This window comes from Schistocerca americana, chromosome 9 (genome assembly GCF_021461395.2).
Source record: "Schistocerca americana isolate TAMUIC-IGC-003095 chromosome 9, iqSchAmer2.1, whole genome shotgun sequence".
Lineage (NCBI taxonomy): Eukaryota > Metazoa > Arthropoda > Insecta > Orthoptera > Acrididae > Schistocerca > Schistocerca americana.
The window spans coordinates 20,968,022-20,991,660 of record NC_060127.1 but is presented as its reverse complement, the minus strand read 5'-3'; the positions used below and the strand labels follow the sequence as shown (position 1 = coordinate 20,991,660).

General features: G+C 41.3%; 1 protein-coding gene across 1 annotated transcript in view; it reads left to right on the top strand.

Annotated features, from left to right (window-relative positions):
• Window positions 1–23,639, top strand: part of LOC124550950 (ESF1 homolog) — a 71,448-nt gene that overhangs the window by 5,290 nt on the left and 42,519 nt on the right. Inside the window, exons 3-4 of the mRNA XM_047125761.1 lie at window positions 7,318–7,508; window positions 16,032–16,163. Coding sequence (XP_046981717.1) covers window positions 7,318–7,508; window positions 16,032–16,163 — 323 coding nt within the window. The remainder of the gene's footprint in view (window positions 1–7,317; window positions 7,509–16,031; window positions 16,164–23,639) is intronic.

Genomic DNA, 23,639 nt, shown 5'->3' with positions numbered 1-23,639 from the left:
TAGTGAGAGAGGGAGTCAGGATGGCGCTCCACACAGTATTGTTATATGTATGAAAGGTCTCTCACGCACATCATTTAGTGAGGATCGCGTGCTAAACCGCTACTTCCGTCACACTCGTCCTCCCAGGTCCCTCTGCATGGTTATTGGTTGTGGGGTTACTCGAAGTCCGAATCTTTCCCAGTTGTCGGACCCCATTAGGGATGCAGAAAGACGACTACCGATGGGAATTTCTCACTGTATCGATTGATATGCTGTACAATGCTATTCACAACATTGTCCCTCGAAGTGTTGAATATTTGTTGTAAAGAACAATGTCTTTGCTAACAATCAGTTGTTTTCTAATTGTTGCTCTCGTATCATATGAAACAGTGGAAAATTTGTTGCAGCATTCGTAACTATCTGAAAAAGAACTCTTATAATTTTCAAGCTGTTGTTAGTGTGTGTGAAAGAGTCTGATGTATGACCAGTTTACATTCAAATGGTGCATCCATACCTCCTCTTTTTTCTCATTGTCAATAAGCACATTTTTTGTCACAAACGTACCACTACTAGTGTCTTCGTACTATGCAAAGCATGTCGTTTTTGCTTTACACATCACAAGTAATCCACTCGACTAATGACGTGAACCAGAGCAGGGTAAAGGGTCCCGGCAGCCGACGAGATCCTTGTGTGACTAGTGATGTACCAGCAGTGAGGCTGCACCTGAACTGTAGCCTTAGGAAAGGTGGTGACGCAAAAGACATTGGCAGTAGTGCAGTAAAAACCCTTTTGCAGCTAATTTATTTTTTACCAAATCTCTTTGTGTGAATACCAGGATTTTTCTAAAATATGCTAGCAGATGTAAACCACGTGCTGGACCAGGACTCTAACCTGGAACCTTTGCCTTCCTCAGGCGGTGGTCTTACTGACTGAGATATCCATGCACGACTCGTGACCCTCCCTCGCAGCTTCAAATCTGCTAGTACCTCTTTCCTACTTTATGAACGTCACGGAAATTCCTACTTTATGGACTTCACAGAAATACCTTGTGGGACCAGTACTTCTAGCAGAAAGAATATTGCAGAGAAATGGCCAAGCCACAGCCTAGGGGATTGTTTCTGGAATGAATTTTCACTCTGCAGCGGAATGTGCAGCAATTTGACACTTCCTGTCAGATTAAAACTGTGTGCCAGACTGGGACATGAACCTCAGACTTTTGCAAGTGCTCTACCGACTGAACTATCCAAATATGACTCACGATCCATCCTTACAGATTTACTTCCAGCAGTATCTCATCTCCTACATTCTAAACTTCTCAGAAGTTCTCCTGCATGCCTTGTGGGACTAGTACTCCTGGAAGAAAGAATACTGCGGATAACTGGCAACACCTGTGATGGGCAAGGTTCTGGGTTTGAGTCCTGGGTGGGCGCACCATTTTATTCTGCCAGAAAATTTCACACTAGAACACAACACACACACACACACACACACACACACACACACACGCTGCTGCATGGGGAAAGATTCATTCTGAAAACAATTCTCTATGCTGTGGTTCAGTTATTTCCTAGCAAAATCCTTTTACTCCGAAGTGGTGAAAGGTATGCAGAGGAAATTCTACAGGTTTTGGAAACATTTGTCGGTGGCAGCACAATTGTCGCACATTCTTTAATTATTGGTTTTCTGAATTAAGCCAATTGGGCTTAACAAGATACACTCTGTCTTTCTTCCGAGGATCCCCATTTAAGTTCCCTGAACAGTTGTGTTACATTTTCATATGGACTATGCAAACTTGTTATAATACTAGCAGTGTACTAGAATTTGTTGGATGTCTGTTGTCAGTATTACTTGATTAATACACTGGAACAAGAAACCAGAATTAGTCACGCTAACATCTTGTTGCAATTTCCTTTACAGATGCACTGGCCCTTCACAAGAACCTTCCAACAAATCTAAGGCTTCAGTTTACCTTCACCAATTCTGATTTTTGTTATCATTCCACTTCACATAACTGCTTAGTCACTGTCATCAGTTTTCCACTCCAGTTGCCCAGGTGTGGTTTAGAAACACTCTCCACTTGTTTGTGTCCATGTAGCATTCTTCTGTCAGGACTGTATCCCATCTGACTGCTTTTGTTCCTACGTCCTCCTTCACTTTGTCCAGCCGTCTCTTCTTTGTCTTTTTGGTAGTCTTCTATCAATAACTTCTGTGCGGAGTCATTGTTCTGCTACCCTTCCTTTATCCATTTGTTTGATGCACCCAAACCATTTCTAACAGACCCTTGTTGCTATTTCTTTCAACAATGTGTGCACTCCAGCTTTTTTCCTTATTTTTTCAATTCTTACCCCATGCTTCCAAGTTTTCTTGGTCATTATTTGCAGTACCTTATTTCTTTGGCTCATAGTCTGTTGTCAACCTGTCTGATTGTTGTGCAATTTTCTAGGCTGTAAGTTGTTATGGGGATAAAGTATGACAGAAGGAGTGTCTATTCTGATCTTAAGGGGACTTGTTCATTCTGGAGTAGTTTCTAAACTTGATGGTAAAAATGAGATGACTTTTCAGTTCGGTTGTTGATCTTGTGTTCTATTTATCTTATGCTGTATCCTGTTACCGCGTGAAATGTTGCACCAGATATGTTTTTACTGATCTACAGTTTCCAGCTGTGTGTCTTCCGGCCTTATTTTTCATTTCTCTTTCTGCATATTGACTGTCAGTGCAACCACTTTTTAGTGTTAGCAGTAAATATTGTATAACATTGTGATCTGGTTGAGGCACTAGCAGGTGTGAAAATTGAGGGCAGATTACAATTCTTGCCCAGCTATCTCAGTCACTGGAGCGCTCCACTACAAGAGACAAAGGTCCCAACGTTTGATTCCTGGCCTAGCACATGGTTTTAATGTGCTGGGAAGTTTCCAAACAGAGAGCACACTCCACTACAGAGTGAAAGATTTGTTCTGGAGACCATGATCTTATGTTTGACATCAATGTCTACATCTACGTACATACTCCACAACCCACCATACGGTGCGCTGTGGAGGGTACCTCGTACCACAACTAGCATCTTCTCTCCCTGCTCCACTCCCAAACAGAACGAGGAAAAAATGACTGCCTATATGCCTCTGTACGAGCCTTAATCTCTCTCCTCTTATCTTTGTGGTCTTTCTGTGAAATATAAATTGGCGTCAGTAAAATTGTACTGCAGTCAGCCTCAAATGCTGGTTCTCTAAATTTCCTCAGTAGCGATTCACGAAAAGAAAGCCTCCTTTCCTCCAGAGACTCCCACCTGAGTTCCTGAAGCATTTCCGTAACACTCGCGTGATGATCAAACCTACCAGTAACAAATCTAGCAGCCCGCCTCTGAATTGTTTCTATGTCCTCCCTCAATCCGACCTGATAAGGATCCCAAACGCTCGAGCAGTACTCAAGAATAGGTGGTATTAGTGTTTTATAAGTGGTCTCCTTTACAGATGAAACACATCTTCCCAAAATGCTACCAATGAACTGAAGACGACTATCCGCCTTCTCCACAACTGCCATTACATGCTTGTCCCACTTCATATCGCTCTGCAATGTTACGCCCAAATATTTAATCGATGTGACTGTCAAGCGCTACACTGCTAATGGAGTATTCAGACATTACAGGATTCTTTTTCCTATTCATCTGCATTAATTTACATTTATCTATATTAAGAGTTTGCTGCAATTCTTTACACCAATCACCAATCCTGTCCAAGTCATCTTGTATCCTCCTACAGTCACTCAACAACGACACATTCCCGTACACCACAGCATCATCAGCAAACAGCCGCACATTGCTATCCACCCTATCCAAAAGATCATTTATGTAGATAGAAAACAACAGCGGACCTACCACACTTCCCTGGGGCACTACAGATGATACCCTCACCTCCGATGAACACTCACCATCGAGGACAACGTACTGGGTTGTATTACTTAAGAAGTCTTCGAGCCACTCACATATTTGGGAACCAATCCCATATGCTCGTACCTTAGTTAGGAGTCTGCAGTGGGGCACCGAGTCAGACGCTTTCCGGAAGTCAAGGAATGTCGTTGCTGATTGCTACCCCCATCCGTCTGCAGCTAAACAACTCTCTGTGCTTGATGAAATTAACGTTGACTAGATACTAAACACTAACCTTCTTTTCTTTGTCTTTTGTCAACCATAGTTTTAAGTATGGACTTTGTGAGCAGTTTGCAGCATCTAAACAGTTCATAAAGTGAAGGGAAACTTAGCCCATTGCTGTCAAGATTTATCCATAGACTTACTAAAAGTAATGAGACAGCTCACTGGCACTATTGCAGCTCTCCCATACTAAACAGGGAAAGAGCTGCCATTTCTCAGGCAGCACTGTGTTTGCACTTTGTGAATTATGCCAAATGTCTGATAAAACATTGCATACGCAATGTCTTAAGAGATGCATATTACGTTCTCTGTATCCCTGTTAGAAATGAGCATGACAGTGGAATGCCTGATTCAAGTTATATTGGAGATTTCAATTATTCAAATCCAAGCAGATTGATGGAAAAATACTGTAAAGTTGTGGAAATGTAGGTAGATAAAATTGTGCCATACAAAAATAAGTTTTAAACTGAAAGTAAACCCACAAGACGGACACAGGAAATCTGTAAGGAAATATTAAAGAGTCAAAAGTAAAAACTTAGCGATTGATAAAATAATCTCACTACTTGCTACTTCGTAAGTTTCATGTCACTACCTTGAATGGATAACATACCATATTTTTGTTCCTACTTGTCAGAACGCTACATTCTTGAATAGATATCTGAACATTCCCATTTTGTTGTGTAGATCTAAAACAGCAAACTAGGAAGCTGTAATCATTTAAGAACAAGTTTAAGCCAGACTTGATTAGTCTGATAATAATAATAATTTTACTATCAAAGGAATCCAAATTGGCATTAGAAAAGATAATAAATTCAATGTGAAGTGTTAAGCTTTTGAAGATGACCTTGCAATCCTCACAAATAATAGAAAAGAAGCCACAAACGCCGTAGAGAAGTGACACGAAATTGCACGAAGAACTGGCCTGCAAATCTCGTATGAGAAAACCCAGTACATAGAAAGAGTGCCACAAGACAAATTGCCTATTGTGACAACCCATGGGAAAATTGTACAAGTACCATATTTTAAGTACCTGGGAGAAATCATCCAGCCATCGGGTATCAACCTAAAGGCCAATGAGGAAAGAATAAAAAAACTACAGAAAGCATATAAACTCTCGTGGAACTATTATAACAAAAAGTCCATATCCATTAATGCAAAATTGAGGCACTACAACACTGTCATACTTCCAGAGGCAGTGTATGCATCTGAAACAACGCAAATAGGTGGGCAAACTAAAATCAAAGAAATAGAGAAACAAGAAAGGAAAATTCTCAGGAAAATTTTTGGCTCGATACAAGAGCAAGGAATCTGGAAGAAGAGACCAACATCAGAATTATATAAATACACAGACAAGATTATGGATATAATAAGGAAAAGAAGAAGCAGTTCTACAGAGATATCCACAGGATGAATGAAAACAGAATTTCAAAGCGAATTCTTAAAGTCAACTCAGGCAGGGGAAAAACAAAATGGATAAAAGAAGTTGAAGAGGACCTCAGACAAGCACACATAACAGTAAACGATGCAGAAAATAGAGCTGAATTCAGGAACATCACCAAAAAACATAAATTTGACACCATAACACAGATGAGACCAGGATGCAAATGGACAGAGGAGCAAAAGAAACAACACAGTGAACACATGAAGTAAATTTGGGCTCAGAAAAAACATAAACAATCATCATAAAGGAACTCAAGTTCAAAACGCTCTCTTTAAACGGGAATAATCGAAAATAATAATAATTTTGCTATCGATAATCATTCTTCAATAATAATCAGAGATTTGAAACAGATTGTAATGTATGTTATGTTACAAAGCAGAACTGCTTCTCTCTTCTTTTCTTTTGGTCTTAGTTTTAAAGGCGATTAACGACATACTTACGTTTAAGTGTAAACATTTACTAACTGTCAATGTTGGTAGTACTGTCCCATCTCTTATTTTAATTGTTAAACTATACATTCAAGCAGTAAAAAGTTGAAAAAGTACTGAAGTAATTTTTTTGTGATTGCTCAGATTTTGGGCATTTGAAACTGCTTTGGAAAAATTCTTGGACAAATGCCCATTTTTAAATGTCCTGTCCACCAGGCATTTGCCCGGCCCATGTCACTAGGTGTGTCCATCCTTCGCCTTTGACTGCTTGAACTCTACTGGAGACTCTTTCAACGAGGTGTTCTGTTCAGTTCAAGTTGGCACTCTGTGCAGACCAGTTAATTTGAGGAATGTTATTGTCCATGAACCATAGCCTCACAGATGCTGCTTTAGAGAGTGTGCAATGTCACACCAATACAATCAATCACTGTCTCCAAACTGTTCCTCTATTGTTCAAAGTATACAGTGCTGTAAAGTGTGTTTGTATCCTTCTGCATTTAGTGTTTTCTTAAGTGCATTAGGGAAACCACACCCTAACTGTGAGCAACATTCCTATAAGTTACACCACTTTCCCAATTCTTCACTGTTGGCAATGCACGTGTTGGCAGGTAACATTCTCCGGGCATTCACCAAACTCGAACCCCTCCATCGGACTGCCGCAGGGTATAGTGTGATTCGTCACTCAGATCAGTTTCCAGTCATCCACTGTCCAGAGGCATAACTCTCTTCACCACCTTAAGTGTTGTTTTGTTTCAACTACCAAACCATGTTGTTTATGAGGAGCTGCTCTATCTTTGTACTCCATTATTTTTAACTTCCTACTCACAGTCATTGTGCTAGCTGGACTCCTGGTAGCACATTGGAACTCACAAGTGATTCCTTCTGCTGATTTACTGTGTTTCTGTACGAACACCCTGTGGAATGGTAGACAGTCTCTGTCCGTCCATGCACAATGTCTGCCTCATTTCGGTTTAGCCGTGGTGATTCCTTTGCATTTTTACTTCACAGTCACATCACCAAAAGTTGTACGGGCAGGTTTAGAAGGGTTAAAATGTCCCTGATGGATTTGTTACTCAGGTGACGTGTAATGACTAGTTTGTGTTCAAAATCGCTTAGCCGCTTCTCTGCAGACAACAGTCTGCTCCCCACTTCCTTTTATACCAATAGATCCATTTCTCGTGATGTCTAGTGGTCCATTCAACATTTGATCAGACAGTGTAATTTATTTATACTTGAGATCATAATTCTGTACTCATTGGTTTGTATCAAATTTTTCCTTGTTGTCAGTCATTGCCAAACTCCTGAAGCTAGCTTCCTTCTGACAGGTGCTTCCGATGACTCGGACGATGTGGAACACGACTGGGGAGAGCTGGATAAGGATGCGGACACAACCCAAGAGGCAACTCGGAGGATAGCGATCTGCAACATGGACTGGGACAGGGTGCGTGCTCAGGACCTGCTGGTGCTCTTGTCATCGTTCCTCCCAAAAACTGGCGGCGCAGTCGAAAAAGTTATGGTGCGTACTCGTGTTTATTATCTGATGGAGCTACGGTGTGGCGCCACATTTTGGAGGTGTGCATCTAGTTTGCACATCAGTGAACTTGTGCACTACTTTAGGCCACTGCCAGATGTTTACTATTTTTTTTCTGGTATGTTTTTATATTTTACGTGACATAGTCACATGTGCATTTCACAATACCTTAAACAGTTTCAACCACCTGGTGGTCGTCTTCAGAATGTAAAGAGCAGACAAAGAATCATTACAGAATCAATCAAATCTGCCGAGTAAAAATATACATGAAGGTTTAAAAAGGTATATAATTTATTGTACTCTTCTCGAGCTTGCAGCAGGTCTTCAAGTCAAGTTGATTCAATATTTTGACAGTCCTTCTGTCTGTCATCTTCAGGAGGCTGCTGCTCTTGCTAAGTGCTGAGTCTCATTGAACTGGTGCTATGCTGGAGGTAGAGGTAGGTCCTAATGGGCATAGAAATATTGTCAGTCAGGGAGAAAAAATTACAGGCACTTAAACTTGGTACTGGAAATAGAATTACAGACAGAAATTTTATTAGCCAGGCTGAAGGCTGCCATAGGTTGATGGGAGGAATTCTCGATCGAAAGTGGCAGTCATTATGCTAATCATTTTGCAGGATTCAAACCCTAGGGTACATTTCACCCAATTATTTTTCTTAGAACATTTGAGGATGCATTGCCTGTCTCGTGGAATCATAAAAAAAGCATAAAGTTTGTAATATGAAACATAAAATATGAAGCAGCTAAGTGGGGTATTACATGTGAAAAGTTTTCTGAGTTGAGAGGACTTTCACAGACAGTTTGGAGAGAATTAATGCTCAGCATGAGCAGCAAAAATCGATCCTTGAACTGCTTGCCCTTATAGAAAATCCGGAGTGGGTACATGAAATATTTTGACAGCCACCTTACCCAAATGGAAGTTTTAGATGAACCTATTAGTGCAGAATGTCTCATGATGGTAGTATTAGCCAAATGCTCTCATATGCCAGGGAGAAAATGATCAGAAAAGAATGGAGTAAAGTAAATTCTGTCCTAAATTACTTGGAGCAATTAGACATATTAAACACTACAAAAGATGAACGTTCTACATCTAACAGAGAAATTATAAAAACATAATTGGTGAAATAGGAAAGGAAGCAGATCTAAGGAATAGTCATTACTATCGAGTAAAACATAAACATACTAACAATGATAAGAGCAGAAATAGTGAGAAACCGTGTAAAATATAGGGAAACCACTTTTCAGGAAACAATGGCTGTCCTGTAGGAATCATTGTAATTGAAAATGCGCGGTGCTCCTGACTAGAGGTCAACAGCCAGTACTTTTATAGTTCCTTTACTGACTGTTAATTTTAGGTAGGGAAGAGTTGTTTTATATTGTTGTAAATCTTTTACTGGTTAACTAATTTGGGGATAAAGTTGTGACTAATTTTGCTTGTGGAGAGAGGTGTAATAAATGTATAGGATTGGAATAGATGTTTGAGTTAGGAGGAGTATCTTGGTAGGTATCAAAGGACCAGATAGTAGCTGTGGATGAAACACTTTGAGAAGATAGCACTTCAGAACTGCTTCTGCTCTTGTCCAACACTGTGTTGCTTGTATAGTTCGATAATAAATCGTGGCAGTATATGATATTGTCACAGTCACTGAAAAATATGATGAGAACCATTGTTGTTTGATAATGAAAAGATTGATGTCATGAGGGAAGGGGACATTTACTGTTTACAATAGATAGATTATTACAGTTCATGGATTGCTCTGGGTGAATGACTTAAGTAAAGTATATATATTTTACTGTCCGCGAGTAGTGGTGTAAATTGTATAAGTAGTTAATGGGGTTACCGGATATAAAGACATATGCCGCACAGGTTGTAGTATGATTGTCCACTGCATCCACATGTACATCTTCACCTACACTCCGCAAACTGCTGTGGAGCGCAATCACAGAGGGTATATCTGATTGTACCAGTTATTAAGCTTTGATCTCATCGATGAATTAGCACTGGAATTTAGTTTGAGAGGAGCATTTATTTTATTCGCAAACCCTTTATTAAAGTTCATCACAGTAAAATGTTGATTACCATTTAATATTTGAAGAATGATATAATTAAAAAGTACATCAAAATATCTACAAGCCAGTATAGAAAGAATAATACTATACAATATTAGCAAGCAATGATGATACGGGCATGTTCTTAGAATAGATGTAACAACAGTGACAAAAGTCTGGTTTTAATTTGACAGTAAATGGTAGGTAGTTAGTAGGGTGACCTAGGGTAGGGGGAGGGGGCTGACATCCTGCACAAAAATCTCAAGATCTTTGGCTTGCACTTCATGTTCTGGGGAGACTAAAAATCAGGAATAGCTCTTCTCATTTCTAGCAATGGCCGTTCTGCTTTTTCTACTTGGCCAGATAATTTCCCACTTCGAGTGTGTAGATCTTTGTCTTGCATCAATGCAGAATTAGCATGGTTAGGAATGGATTTGGCATAGTTACTGTAATGGGTGGCCAGATGCCCACCTGCCACCAACCTGTTATTCTATAAATATGTGTAACCCAACTGTCTATGTGCATTGTTATTCATGCGAAAATGAGTGATAGTTTGCAAGTCATGGAACTGAGGCGGGACTTGAGTAGTAGTTTGTTAGTCACCTACTTGGATATGGGAAACTGCATAAAATCCACATTCAGACTGGGCGGCACACCGGCCCTCGTCATTAATCTGCCAGTTGGATTCAATCCAAATTCGGCACACCTCCCCATCGTGGAAGCTGCGCTTCTACATACACAGCTATCCGGGCTAGTCAAACTCCCTTTATTGCGTGTGGCAAAAAATCGCTAATCGTTTCTTTTTATTATTATTATTATTATTATTATTATTTTGTTATATAGCTCACCTCGCAGCTTAAGGGATTCAAGCACTTTTTCTTCTTACCTGTTTCATGTTTTAGGGTGGAAAGGATTCCTCCTGTTTATAGTTTAAGTATGACTTCTTCTATAGATTCAGTGATTTCTCCTAACTACATCTGTGTTAATGTAATTCTTGTCTTAGATTTTTACTTTTATCATAAATTTCTTCTGAAAGTTGGACTTTAAAATTAGATAAATCTCTGTTATTTTTTATCTCTCTTATAATTGGTCCTTTTCCTGTAGATACTCGTGAATCTGATTCTGAAGTTGGACACTTAATCCTGGTGTTTGCTAAGATTCCATTTTAGTATAGTTTTAGTTACTTTTATATACTGATCAATATTATTATTAATTTTCTGTTCATCTTACACTGGTCACTACAGTCAAAATTACTGTTCCCTCTGTTTACTTACACATCTCTGATAATAAATATCACTATTAAAAAATTATTTTTCAGTGCTTTTTCGAAAATGACCACTGGATTTTTCAACACGATGTCTGGCCTCAATGTTGGTAGCAGTAGCAGATGTGATCTCATTGCAGTTGCTCTAATCTGACTGTTATGAAGAAGTTTCATTGTGTGCTGCTGGTGAAGGTTGTTGTAGATTTGAATTTGCCTGTTCTTCATTCAGCTTCTTCAATGGTTGCATGGAAGACCCGCTTCTGTGTAGGCAAACTCTGCACCTGGGCAGTATGGAGGGTGGCCGTGAATGTGAAAAGTTCTCAGCATCCACAGAGAAAAATAGCATAACTCAGTCTTACTCCATTAAGTTACTATATTTCTTCCTTATTCTTCTTCTGTTCTCTTCTCTTTGGCGTCCTGCTATGTCTTGACACATTGCACTGTTCCCATACAAGATGTGACTAAGGTCTTTCATCACATTGTATTGGAGGTTCACACTTTATATCGTGTATGGCCATGGAGCAACACACAAAAATGACAGAAATTCTCATATTTCTCTCTTTTAAACAATTTAATTTGAGTTTAAGATTTTGGTTTATTTTTATTTTGTTGCAAGTTCTAACACTGTTTTAGTTGAGAAGAGAGAAAATTTTCATAAATTAAATTCTTCTAGCTTGTAATTTTTCATGTTGTTAAAAGCAAAATAGTGGAGAGATACGTCAGAGACAAAGTGTTTTAATGTTCATAGATAAAACTTTGTTACGCTGATTTTGAACATTTTATGCAATTAATTTTTTTTGTGAGTTATCAGTCTTCTTACTGGTTTGATGATGTGGCCCATCATGATTTTCTCTCTTTTGCTAACCTCTTCATCTCAGAGTAGCATTTGCAACATACATCCTCAATTATCTGCTGCATGTATTCCAATCTCTGTCTTTCTGTACAGTTTTTACCCTCTAACAGCTTCCATGGAAGTTATTCCGTGATGTCTTGACAGATGTCCTACAAGCTTGTCCCTTCTTTTTGTCAGTGTTTTCTATATATTCCTTTCCTTGTCGGTTCTGTGGAGAACCTCGTCATTCCCTACTTTATAAGTCCACTCAGTTTTCAACATTCTTCTGTAATACCACGTCTTATATGCTTTGATTCTCTTCTGTTCCAGTTTTCCCACAGTCCATGACTCACTACCACACAGTGCTGTGCTCCAAATATACATTCTCAGAAATTTCTTTTTCAAATTGAGGCCTGTGTTCGATAGTAGCATACTTGTCTTGGCCGGGAATGCCACTTTTTGCCATTGCTGGTCTGTTTTTTATGTCCTCCTCGCTCCATCTGTCATGTGTTATTTTGTTATCTAGGTAGCAGAATTTCATACCCTCATCTACTTCTTGAGCTCTTATCATGATATGAAGTTTGTCGCTGTTGTCATTTCCACTACTTCTCATTACTTTTGTTTTTCTTTGGTTTATTCTCAACCTGTTTTCTGTACTTATCAGACTGTTCATTCCATTCAGCAGATCCTGTGATCTTCTAATGACAGAAGAAAATAGAGGAAGCAAATCTTATGATTGATATACTTTGACTTCGAATATTAATCCCACCCTCGAACCTTTCTTTTATCTCCATTATTGCTTTTTTGATGTACAGATTGAACAATAGGGGCAAAAAGACTACATTCTTGTCTTTCAGCCTTTTTAATCTGAGCATTTCGTTCTTGGTCTTCCACTCTTATTGTTCCCTCTTGGCTCTTGTACGTATTGGTACATTTGGTACATACTGTATATTACTCGTCTTTCTCTATAACTTACCCATATTTCTCTCACAATTTTCAAACATCTTGCACCATTTGACATTTTTAAACACCTGTTCCAGGTTGACAAATCATTTGAACGTGTCTTGATTTTTCTTTAGCCTTGCTTCCGTTATCAACTGCAATGTCTGAACAGCCCCTCTGGTGGCTATACCTTTCCTATATCCAAACTGATGATTATCTAACACATTTTTTTTCTTTTCCATTGTTCTCGTACACTACTGTTTGGAAAAAGTGGAACACCAAGACTGAGATATATTATCACTGTGATATTTATTCCACAGATTAGGGACATGAAACTACACGAATGATTAACATACAGACTGGTACATGCAATGTGACTGTGGAAATCCAGTACGGAGTAGTGCCACCACATGCTGCAATCAGAGCTGCTAGATGTCGTGGCATGAAATGGCAGTAGCTGTTCAGATGCAGGAGACGAGATCGCGTGCTTCATTGCTAGAGAGTTCTGGTCAATGAAAGCCGACACATTACCAGTCCAACTTGCAGAGGATGGCGTTGAATCATCGACACAGATGTGTCCACATCTGTTGCAGTGATCCAGTGTTGCGTCAGCCCTGTGGATGATGGTGTTCTGTCCATTATGCCCAAGTGGACAAAATGGCAGTTGTCTCATGCTGTGGTCACATTGTGTTGTACAGTACCCAGTCGGCACTGTGTACAGTCCCCTTCTCTCCATTGGTTCTGCATACACCTCACTTTTGAAGCAGTGTGTCCCGTACAAACCACAGTGTCACGAAACGACAGAACACTAGAAGACCAATCACTCCACCCCATTCAAACGCACTCACATGCCTATATTCCACCCTGTGATGTTGGTGAGGAATAGTTGTACTTGTTCACACATTTCTGCTTCATATGTCGGCTCCACACGCATTGAGCATTGCTGTCCAGTCAAACAAAAGAGGGTGCTGTTGGGCATACCTGCACGCCACCTCTAAATCCCTTATTAGCGGCCTGCTCTTCTAATGTCCTGTTATTGTGGTGTGTTGCAGATCATTGCTTCTGAATGTTTTATTTTTCAGAATCAGTTGTGTACAATATAATTCTTCTTATATTTTCTGGAAGTTATTTTGATGCATTTTTTAATTATATAATTTTTCAAACATGGAATGATAATTGATCTTTTATCTTGACGCACTTTAGAAAAGGGTTTGTAGGTAACATAAATACTCCTCTCAATTTAAATTTTAATACTTCATCAACCCTGAGATTGTTTTTATTGCAATAGATAATAGTAGTAGCAATGCGCAATGTCATGTCATGTCTGCTACCTGTAGTCTCTGCAAGAACATAATATTGTGGAATTCAAACATGTAATGATGTTTCATTACATATATTCTTGACATATTCCTTATATTAATGTGCAAGAAGGTTCTTGACGATTTAGTCAGAATCTTGCCGTGGGCTGTGGCGGCTGGCAAAGATGTAATGACCTGTACTGCTGTATCAACAGAAATACAATGTCACATACTCGTACACCCAGGCTCTAACAGTAAACAACACAAAGTATTTTAATAGTTTCGTATATTCATATGCATTTAATAAGATGTGTGAAAATAAAGTTGTAAATGTTCACCAGATGTTGCTCAGGAGGGAAGACATCGATGTTACAGGGAATATTCTGTTACACTACTCTACCCCTGTTGATGGTCTGAAGATGTTTTGAACTGTGCAACAATTTTCCGATGAAATGATTCTACAGGATGCCCCAGGAGGAATGGTCAGTATTCAGAGATATCGCAGGAACGATCATTCGAGTCAGAAAAATGCAATGAACATGGGCTGTAAAACACATATGTTAAGAACTATGAGCACTTCTTTCTCTTCAATTCTATGAAAAAAAAAAATCTCTTCTGCTGCTTCCCTTATTCTCGGAGGAGGTAGTATGGACCAATCAAGAACAAATTGTCTGGTTATTGTAAGAGCTTTGAGCAATTCTTCTGTAGAAGAGATGTGTTTTTCACAGTAGCAAAGACAAATAAGTGCTCATTACTCTTAAGGTATACACCTTAGAGTCCATGTTTACTAGGCTTTTTTTCTTATTTTGGTCCTTACTGCCACCTCTCAGAATATGGAAAGTAAAGAGCTTGCAATATGAGAGATTTGTCTCATATTATCAGAGATGAAGAAGTGATATAGCTGTCTATGTATGCTTTTTAAGCCCATGTTTACTGGACTTTTTTGCTTCAAATGATCGTTCCTGTCATATCCCTAAACTTTGACCGTTCCTTCCTGAGACACCCATTGTATGTACCTCAATTGCATTATTTAAAATTCTGAAGGTGACTTGCATAAACTACAGAAAGTGAAGGACTGTGTACAACTTGTGCAGAAACCAGACTGCAGTTATAAAAGTCGAAGAATATGAATGGGAAGCAGTAGCTCAGAAGGGAATGAGACATGCGTGTTGGCTATCCCTGACATTGTTCAGTGTGTTCCTGATCAAGCAACAAAGGAAACCCAGGAGAAATTTAGGGAGGGAAAAGAAATAAAAACTTTATGAGTTGCCAGTGACCTTGTTATTCTCTCAGAGACAGTAGAGGAATTGGAAGATCAGTTGAATGGAATGGATTAGAAATAGCAGATGCATTTTGCTATTTGGACAGCAAAATAACTGATGATGGCTGAAGTAAAGAGGATATAAAGTACAGACTGGTAGCAGCAAGAAATGCATTTATGAAAAAGCGAAATTTATCTAAATTTAGATGTTAGGAAATCTTTTCTGTTGTGTAGCCCTGTAAGGATGTGAAACCTGGAGGATAAACAGTACGGAAAAGAGGACAATAGCAGCTTCTGAAATGTGATGCTACAGAAGAATGCTGAACATCAGACAGGTAGTCCAAATCACTGATAAAGAGGTACTGAATCGAATTGAGGGTAACACAAATTTAAGGGAAGGATAGAAAACATCCTGTTGATCAAGGAATTAGCAATTTGATAATGGGTGGAGAAAAGGGAGGTTAAATATTGCACAGAGGGACCTAACACTATAGCAGGCTCAAGTGGATGTAGGCTTCAGTAGTTATATAGGGATAAAGAACTCGCACAGTTTACTGTTGTGGAGAGCTGCTGCAAACCACTCATTGGACTGAAGACCACAACAACAAAAACATAAACAACTAGATTGCACCCAGTACTTATACTTACTTCACAGTGTTACAGTTTTCAGAGTCAGCTGTGTAAATTGTGTAATTCCTAATATAAACCGGTTTCTGTCTGCATTGACCTTACGTTACAGAGGTGTGCATATAAACACAGTTGTCTTTTGTTGTACTCCCATCAGTTACAGAACATTTGCATTGCATCTGCATGAAAATTATTAACAAAAAAAATTTTAATATATTTTTCTGTTAAATTGCAGATTTACCCTTCAGAATTTGGCCTACAGCGTATGAAGGAAGAAGAAGTGAAAGGACCTTTAGAACTCTGTGAAAACAAGAAAGCAAATAGTGATGAAGAAGAAAGCACACTTGAAGATAAGGATGAGGATGAAGTAAGTAAGACTTATAAGCTGATGCACATTAGTTCATGCCAGATTTTCTCATGTTGGTTGAAACACTTAACCATGCGAGGAAAAATTTTTAGTGAACTTCGATGTGGTAGCTATTAGCTGGTGTGTCCCACTGATCAAGTTATTAAACTAATTGAAGCTACAGGGTGTTTCAAAAATGACCGGTATATTTGAAACGGCAATAAAAACTAAACGAGCAGCGATAGAAATACACCGTTTGTTGCAATATGCTTGGGGCAACAGTACATTTTCAGGCAGACAAACTTTCGAAATTACAGTAGTTACAATTTTCAACAACAGATGGCGCTGCGGTCTGGGAAACTCTATAGAACGATATTTTCCACATATCCACCATGCGTAGCAATAATATGGCGTAGTCTCTGAATGAAATTACCCGAAACCTTTGACATCGTGTCTGGCGGAATGGCTTCACATGCAGATGAGATGTACTGCCTCAGCTGTTCATTTGTTTCTGGATTCTGGCGGTACACCTGGTCTTTCAAGTGTCCCCACAGAAAGAAGTCACAGGGGTTCATGTCTGGCGAATAGGGAGGCCAATCCACGCCGCCTGCTATATGTTTCGGATAGCCCAAAGCAATCACACGATCATCGAAATATTCATTCAGGAAATTAAAGACGTCGGCCGTGCGATGTGGCCAGGCACCATCTTGCATACACCACGAGGTGTTCGCAGTGTCGTCTAAGACAGTTTGTACCGCCACAAATTCACGAAAAATGTCCAGATAGCGTGATGCAGTAATCGTTTCGGATCTGAAAAATGGGCCAGTGATTCCTTTGGAAGAAATGGCGGCCCAGACCAGTACTTTTTGAGGATGCAGGGACGATGGGACTGCAACATGGGGCTTTTTGGTTCCCCATATGCGCCAGTTCTGTTTATTGACGAAGCCGTCCAGGTAAAAATAAGCTTCGTCAGTAAACCAAATGCTGCCCACATGCATATCGCCGTCATCAATCCTGTGGACTATATCGTTAGCGAATGTCTCTCGTGCAGCAATGGTAGTGGCGCTGAGGGGTTGCCGCGTTTGAATTTTGTACGGATAGAGGTGTAAACTCTGGCGCATGAGACGATACGTGGACGTTGGCGTCATTTGGACCGCAGCTGCAACACAGCGAACGGAAACCCGAGGCCGCTGTTGGATCACCTGCTGCACTAGCTGCGCGTTGCCCTCTGTGGTTGCCGTACGCGGTCGCCCTACCTTTCCAGCACGTTCATCCGTCACGTTCCCAGTCCGTTGAAATTGGTTGCCGTACGCGGTCGCCCTACCTTTCCAGCACGTTCATCCGTCACGTTCCCAGTCCGTTGAAATTTTTCAAACAGATCCTTTATTGTATCGCTTTTCGGTCCTTTGGTTACATTAAACCTCCGTTGAAAACTTCGTCTTGTTGCAACAACACTGTGTTCTAGGCGGTGGAATTCCAACACCAGAAAAATCCTCTGTTCTAAGGAATAAACCATGTTGTCTACAGCACACTTGCACGTTGTGAACAGCACACGCTTACAGCAGAAAGACGACGTACAGAATGGCGCACCCACAGACTGCGTTGTCTTCTATATCTTTCACATCACTTGCAACGCCATCTGTTGTTGAAAATTGTAACTACTGTAATTTCGAAAGTTTGTCCGCCTGAAAATGTACTGTTGTCCCAAGCATATTGCAACAAACGGTGTATTTCTATCGCTGCTCGTTTAGTTTTTATTGCCGTTTCAAATATACCGGTCATTTTTGAAACACCCTGTAAGTTCAGTGACTGAACTAAAGTTGTTCCTGCATGTTAACTACCACATACTTTTTATTTAATATCCAGTTTTATGAAGAGACTGATAATGTGTTCACAGGAAGTCAGTTGTCCCTTATTGTTGCTAATCTTTATATGGACAGGGTGGGGACATGTTTGGAAAATTGGGAATCCTCAGGGAATGAAATTTACTGGGAAAGTAAGGGGCTTGAAAGCTGGACTGTTTGTTCACGAAAAAAATTTACTTAACAACAATTATGAGAAAGCTAGATAGCTACTCACTGTAAAGACAATATGTTGGGTTGCAGACAGGCACAATGAAAATATTGTTACATACTAAGCTTTCGACAAAAGCCTTCTTCAAAGAAGAAAGAAAAACACACACACACACACACACACACACACACACACGCACACGCACGCGCGCAGAGCCCCCCGACCCCCTCTCTCTCCCTCTGCCCCCTCCCTCCCTCCCTCCCTCACACACACACACACACACACACACACACACACACACACACACACACACACGACTGTTATCTCCGTCCACTCTGGCCAGACTGCAACTGTCGTGCTGAACGAAAGCAGCATTCTGGTGTGAGGCAGGGAAGAGGAAGGGATATCAGAGTACGAGGGAGGGTTGTGTGGAAGAGTGCTATAAAGCGAAGTGAGCAGTGTCTGGAAGGTGTACAGACAAGGCTGCCAAACGTCACATCGGACGGCTGTGGAGGAGGGGGGAGTGGAGTGTGGGAGGGTGGAAAAGGAGAGGAGAAAAGACTGGTGAGCATGTTGGCAAAGAGCAGTACATAATGAGAGTGAAGGAATGTGAGTTGGGATGCGATTATAGGTCAGAGGTGGCAGGAACTCTTGTATGAGGACATTAGGTTATTGTATGTTGAGATGCATAATTTCAGGAGAGAAGCACATGTTATAAGGATAACTCCCATATGCATAATTCAGGAAAGTAGGTTGTGGAGGGGAGGATCCAGATGGCTCAGGTTGTGAAGCAGCTATTAAATCAAGCATGCTACATTCAGCTGCATGTTGTGTCATAGGGTGGTTCAGTTTGCTCTTGGTCACAGTTTGGTGGTGGCCATTCATCCTTTTAGAAAGCTGATTGACAGTCATACAAATAATAAAGAACTGTGTAATGATTGCAGCAGAGCTCATATATGACATGACTGCTTCCATAGGTGGCCTGGCCTCTGATGGGTAGGATAAACGTATGACAAGACAGGAATAGAAAGTACTGGGTGGGTGGATTTGGCAGATTTTCCACCTGGATCTTTCACAGGGATATGATCCTTTTGACAAGGGTTTGGAAGTGGCATAGGAATGGACTAGAACACGTTACAACACATTCTCCACTTTAGGAGGGTTGGGAGGGATTGTGGGAAGGATGTTCCCCATTTCAGAACGTGATGGTAGCCCTGACGAAGGTGTGGTTCAGTTGTTCCAATCCAGGATGGTACTGGATGATGGAGGAGTGCTGCTGTGTAGCTGCTGCTTGGTGGTGGTGGTGGTAGTGGTGGTGGTGGGAGGATTTGAGGGTGTGTGGAGCTATGACATAGGAAATCTATTTGCAGATGGTTGAAGGCTGTCTGTTAAGGCCTTGATGAGACCTTCAACATATTGGGCAAGAGAGTTCTTGTCACATAGCCAGCTTGTGTGGGAGGGACTTTTTGATGTGGAAGGGGTGGGAGCTGTCAAAATGCAGTACTGTTTGTGATTGGTTGTTTTTAATGTGGACAGTGGTGTGAATAGAGTCGACAGAGAGAGGATGTCAATGTCCAGGTAGGTGGCATACTTCATTGAGGAGGATGAGCTGAAGTGGATGAGAGAGAAAGTGTTCAGGTTGTGAAGGAATGAGGAGTACAAATCATGGAGATATCATCATACAACATGAACCAGGCCAGGTTTAGGATTTTGAGAGACTAGGAACATTTCCTCGAGGTGGCCCGTAAACAGGTTGGCATAGGAGGGTGCCATGTCAGTGCCCATGGCTGTGCCATGGAATTGTTTGTATACAAAACCCCAAGTCCCTGGTCTGGTTCATGGTCATTACTGATATCTTTGTGATCTGGACTCGGGGCGAAGACACCCTATCCTCATCTCTTCACAACCTCAACACCTCTCCCATCCGCTTCACCTGGTCCTCCTTCACCGAGCGTGCAACTTCCTGGATGTTGGCCGCCTCCTCCCCGTGGCTCCATCAACACTGCTATCCACATTAAACCCACCAATCACCAACAGTATCTGCATTTTGGCAGCTCCCATTCCTTCCGCACAAAAAAAAACCCTTCTGTACAACCTGGTCACCCAGTATGGTGTATCTGCAATGACAAGAACTCCCTTGCCTAGTATGCTTAAAGGCTCACCGAGGCCTCCACAGACAACTACTGTTTCGCAGACCTAGTCCACAAAAAGATTTCCTGTGCCATATGCTCCCACATCCCCAATCCTCCCACCTCCCAACACATTCTCCACTCCTGAAATTATCCCAACCGCATCATACAATAACCTAATGTTCCTACACTCCACCCAACAGTTTCCACCCCCTCTCCTATCACCAACTCCCTGATCACACCCCCTCATCCTCATTGTGCGCCACTCTTTGCCAGTGCATTGCCCAGTCTTTCCTCCTCTCTGCTCCTCTTTTTTTCTGCTCCTCTTTTTTTCTGCTCCTCTTTTTTTCTGCTCCTCTTTTTTTCTGCTCCTCTTTTTTTCTCCACCTCTTTTTTTCTCCACCTCTTTTTTTCTCCACCTCTTTTTTTCTCCACCTCTTTTTTTCTCCACCTCTTTTTTTCTCCACCTCTTTTTTTCTCCACCTCTTTTTTTCCTCCACCTCTTTTTTTCCTCCACCTCTTTTTTTCCTCCACCTCTTTTTTTCCTCCACCTCTTTTTTTTCTCCACCTCTTTTTTTTCTCCACCTCTTTTTTTTCTCCACCTCTTTTTTTTCTCCACCTCTTTTTTTTCTCCACCTCTTTTTTTTCTCCACCTCTTTTTTTTCTCCACCTCTTTTTTTTCTCCACCTCTTTTTTTTCTCCACCTCTTTTTCTCCTCTTCTTTTCTGCTCCTCTCTTTTTCTCTTTTTCTGCTCCTCACTTTTTCTCTTTTTCTGCTCCTCACTCCTGCTCCCCCCCTCCCCTCGCACGCCCCTCCTCCACTGCCTCTACGCTAAGCCTGGCACCCTTTTAGTGCCATCTTCTAATCCCTGAACACTCTGCCAGACAGCACTCTTCTCTCCCTTCAACCATACCATCCCTTGCGGGTTTGGGATTCAGAATAGGCCCGAGGTATTCCTGCCTAGGGTTTGACCTCCACACCTTCCAAGTTTTTCCGAAGTGTCCTGTATGGTGCCCTACATGGTGCATTGTATATCGTCATGTGTTTAAACCTTCTTCACCTCTTACTGCTATGGCTCTGCAACTCCACCTGCAATCCAGCTATTTGGGTGAGGACACCTTATGAGGTACATTATCCACTTCTGTTCTTTGCTGTCCTCTTTTTGCCCCCATGACAGTATTGGATATCTTTGCACCCACAGGGATCTCACTGCTGATGCCTGAACTGCAAACTCCCTACGTATACCAAGGAACAGGTGCCCATCTTCCTGGGGCATCAGGACTCCCAACAACTGTCATCGCACCAGGTGGCCTTTGCTGTGGCTGGTGGCATCCGTGGGGAGAACCCTTGATCTGAGTGGGTGGCATCAGGGCAGATGACCCACAGTGAAGTGCATGAAGTTATCTGATGTTCTTGGTTGACTGGTCCCAGCAGTCCCTTAAGTGTGGAAAAGGCCAATTTAATGCTGACAGATATAACCCCAAATCATTCCCTCCCTTGCTACCCCATGGGGGGAACACAGGGGTAAGGATCAAGGTGAGATGTATTCTCCCAAATATTTAGGTTGCGACAGGCCTGATCGGGAATCTTTTCTACTAACAAAGCCTCTGTTTTTTGTCAAGAACTTACGGGAAAAGTTCAGATAAGTGGCGGGAATATCGAAAATGAGAAATGGGTCGTATTGGTACAAACAGAATCCCCTGTCCAGTTGCATGCATTGCTGTGACAAGCTGGGTGATGTTCCGGTCTCCATCACCCCCCATAAGAGCTTAAATATAGTCCAGGGGATTATATTCCATGGAGATCCCTTCTTGCAGTCCAATGACGAGTTGTACGCTAACCTACAGCAACGAGGTGTCCATTTCATCAGGCATGTGTATAGGGGACCTGAGGACAACAGGTTTGCTACCGGTGCCTCTATCTTGGCCTTCAAGGGTGATATTTCACCTGAAAAGGTCAAGTTGATGGTCTACCAGAGTGACATTAAACCCTATTTTCCTCCCCCAATGTGGTGCTTCAAATTTTAGAATTTGGGCACATGTCCTCTCGGTGTAAAACAAACACCAAATGTAGGGAGTGTGGACGTCCATCACATACAAATGTCCTTTGTGCCCATCCTCCCATTTGTGTCAACTGTGGAGAGCATCATTCCCTCTCTTCACCAGACTGCACCATTTATCAGAAAGAGAGTAAGATAATGGAATATAAGACACTGGATAGGCTGATGTATACAGAAGCGGAAAGAAAAAAAATCCATTTTAATACTGTAGACATAACGTCATCCTGTGTTGCAGTTATGACAACATCACCCTTTACCAAAACAGCATCCCCATCAGTTCTGCCTCCTACTGTGGGCATTCAGGGCCACCAGACTATGTCTGTCCCCTTCATTGGGCTTCCTGATCATCATCAGTTCCTGAGACAAACTCAGAGACACCCTCCCAGCCCATGAAACCATAAGAAAAGTGAGAGGACTGAAAGAAGAAACCTATCAAGAAGTGAGAGATCCTGGTGGCCCACACATTGCTGCTTCTGGCAGGCTCCAATTCTGAGGATGAAGTGGAGATCCAAGTGTCCCACGAGGACCTAGATCTCCCTAGAGCCTCCAAACCAGTGGACACTGAAACCACTAGCGCTCAACAGGTGGCAGTAGTCTGGTCCATTTACTCTCCAACCAACCCACCCACCCACCCACCCTCCCACCCGCCCACCCACCCAGCTACGCCCTGCTATTCCTCTCTTTTTTTCTGCCCCACTCTGGATTTCTGCTTTCGTTCAGTGCAAGAGTTGCAGTCTGGCCAGATCGACCAGTGTGTGAATGTGTGTGTGTGTTTACCTTTTTTTGTGAAGAAGGCTTTGGTCAAAATGTTAGTGTGTAACAGTCTTTTTGTTGTGCTTGTCTGCAACTCAGTGTGTTATCTTTACAGTGAATAGAATCTATCCTTTTCATGGTTGTTAATATTCCAACCTGGACTTTCCATTGTTTAAAAATTTACTTTGTCTTTTTGTTACAAATACATTCAAGATTGTGCTTCACAAATGATCAGGTGTGGACTTGAGTAATGTAAGAAGAAGAAGTGCATTAAATTACAATGAAGGCTTTCATGACCAGTTGCCTTAATTGCTGGTGACATTTCTGGATTGTATGGTCATGGTCCATGAAACTTCATTGTTCCTAAACCAGAGCTGCATTGGACATCAGTTGGCAGAGTCAGTGGTCCCAGGACCACCTCTGAAGGGAGAGGTGATTACTGTGAAAAGGGGGCTTGGTAATTTATACATGATCTGCAGAGATAATTGGTGTCAAAGGTAAAAATTATTTATTGATTCTATAGAGACTCTGTCTCTATATCA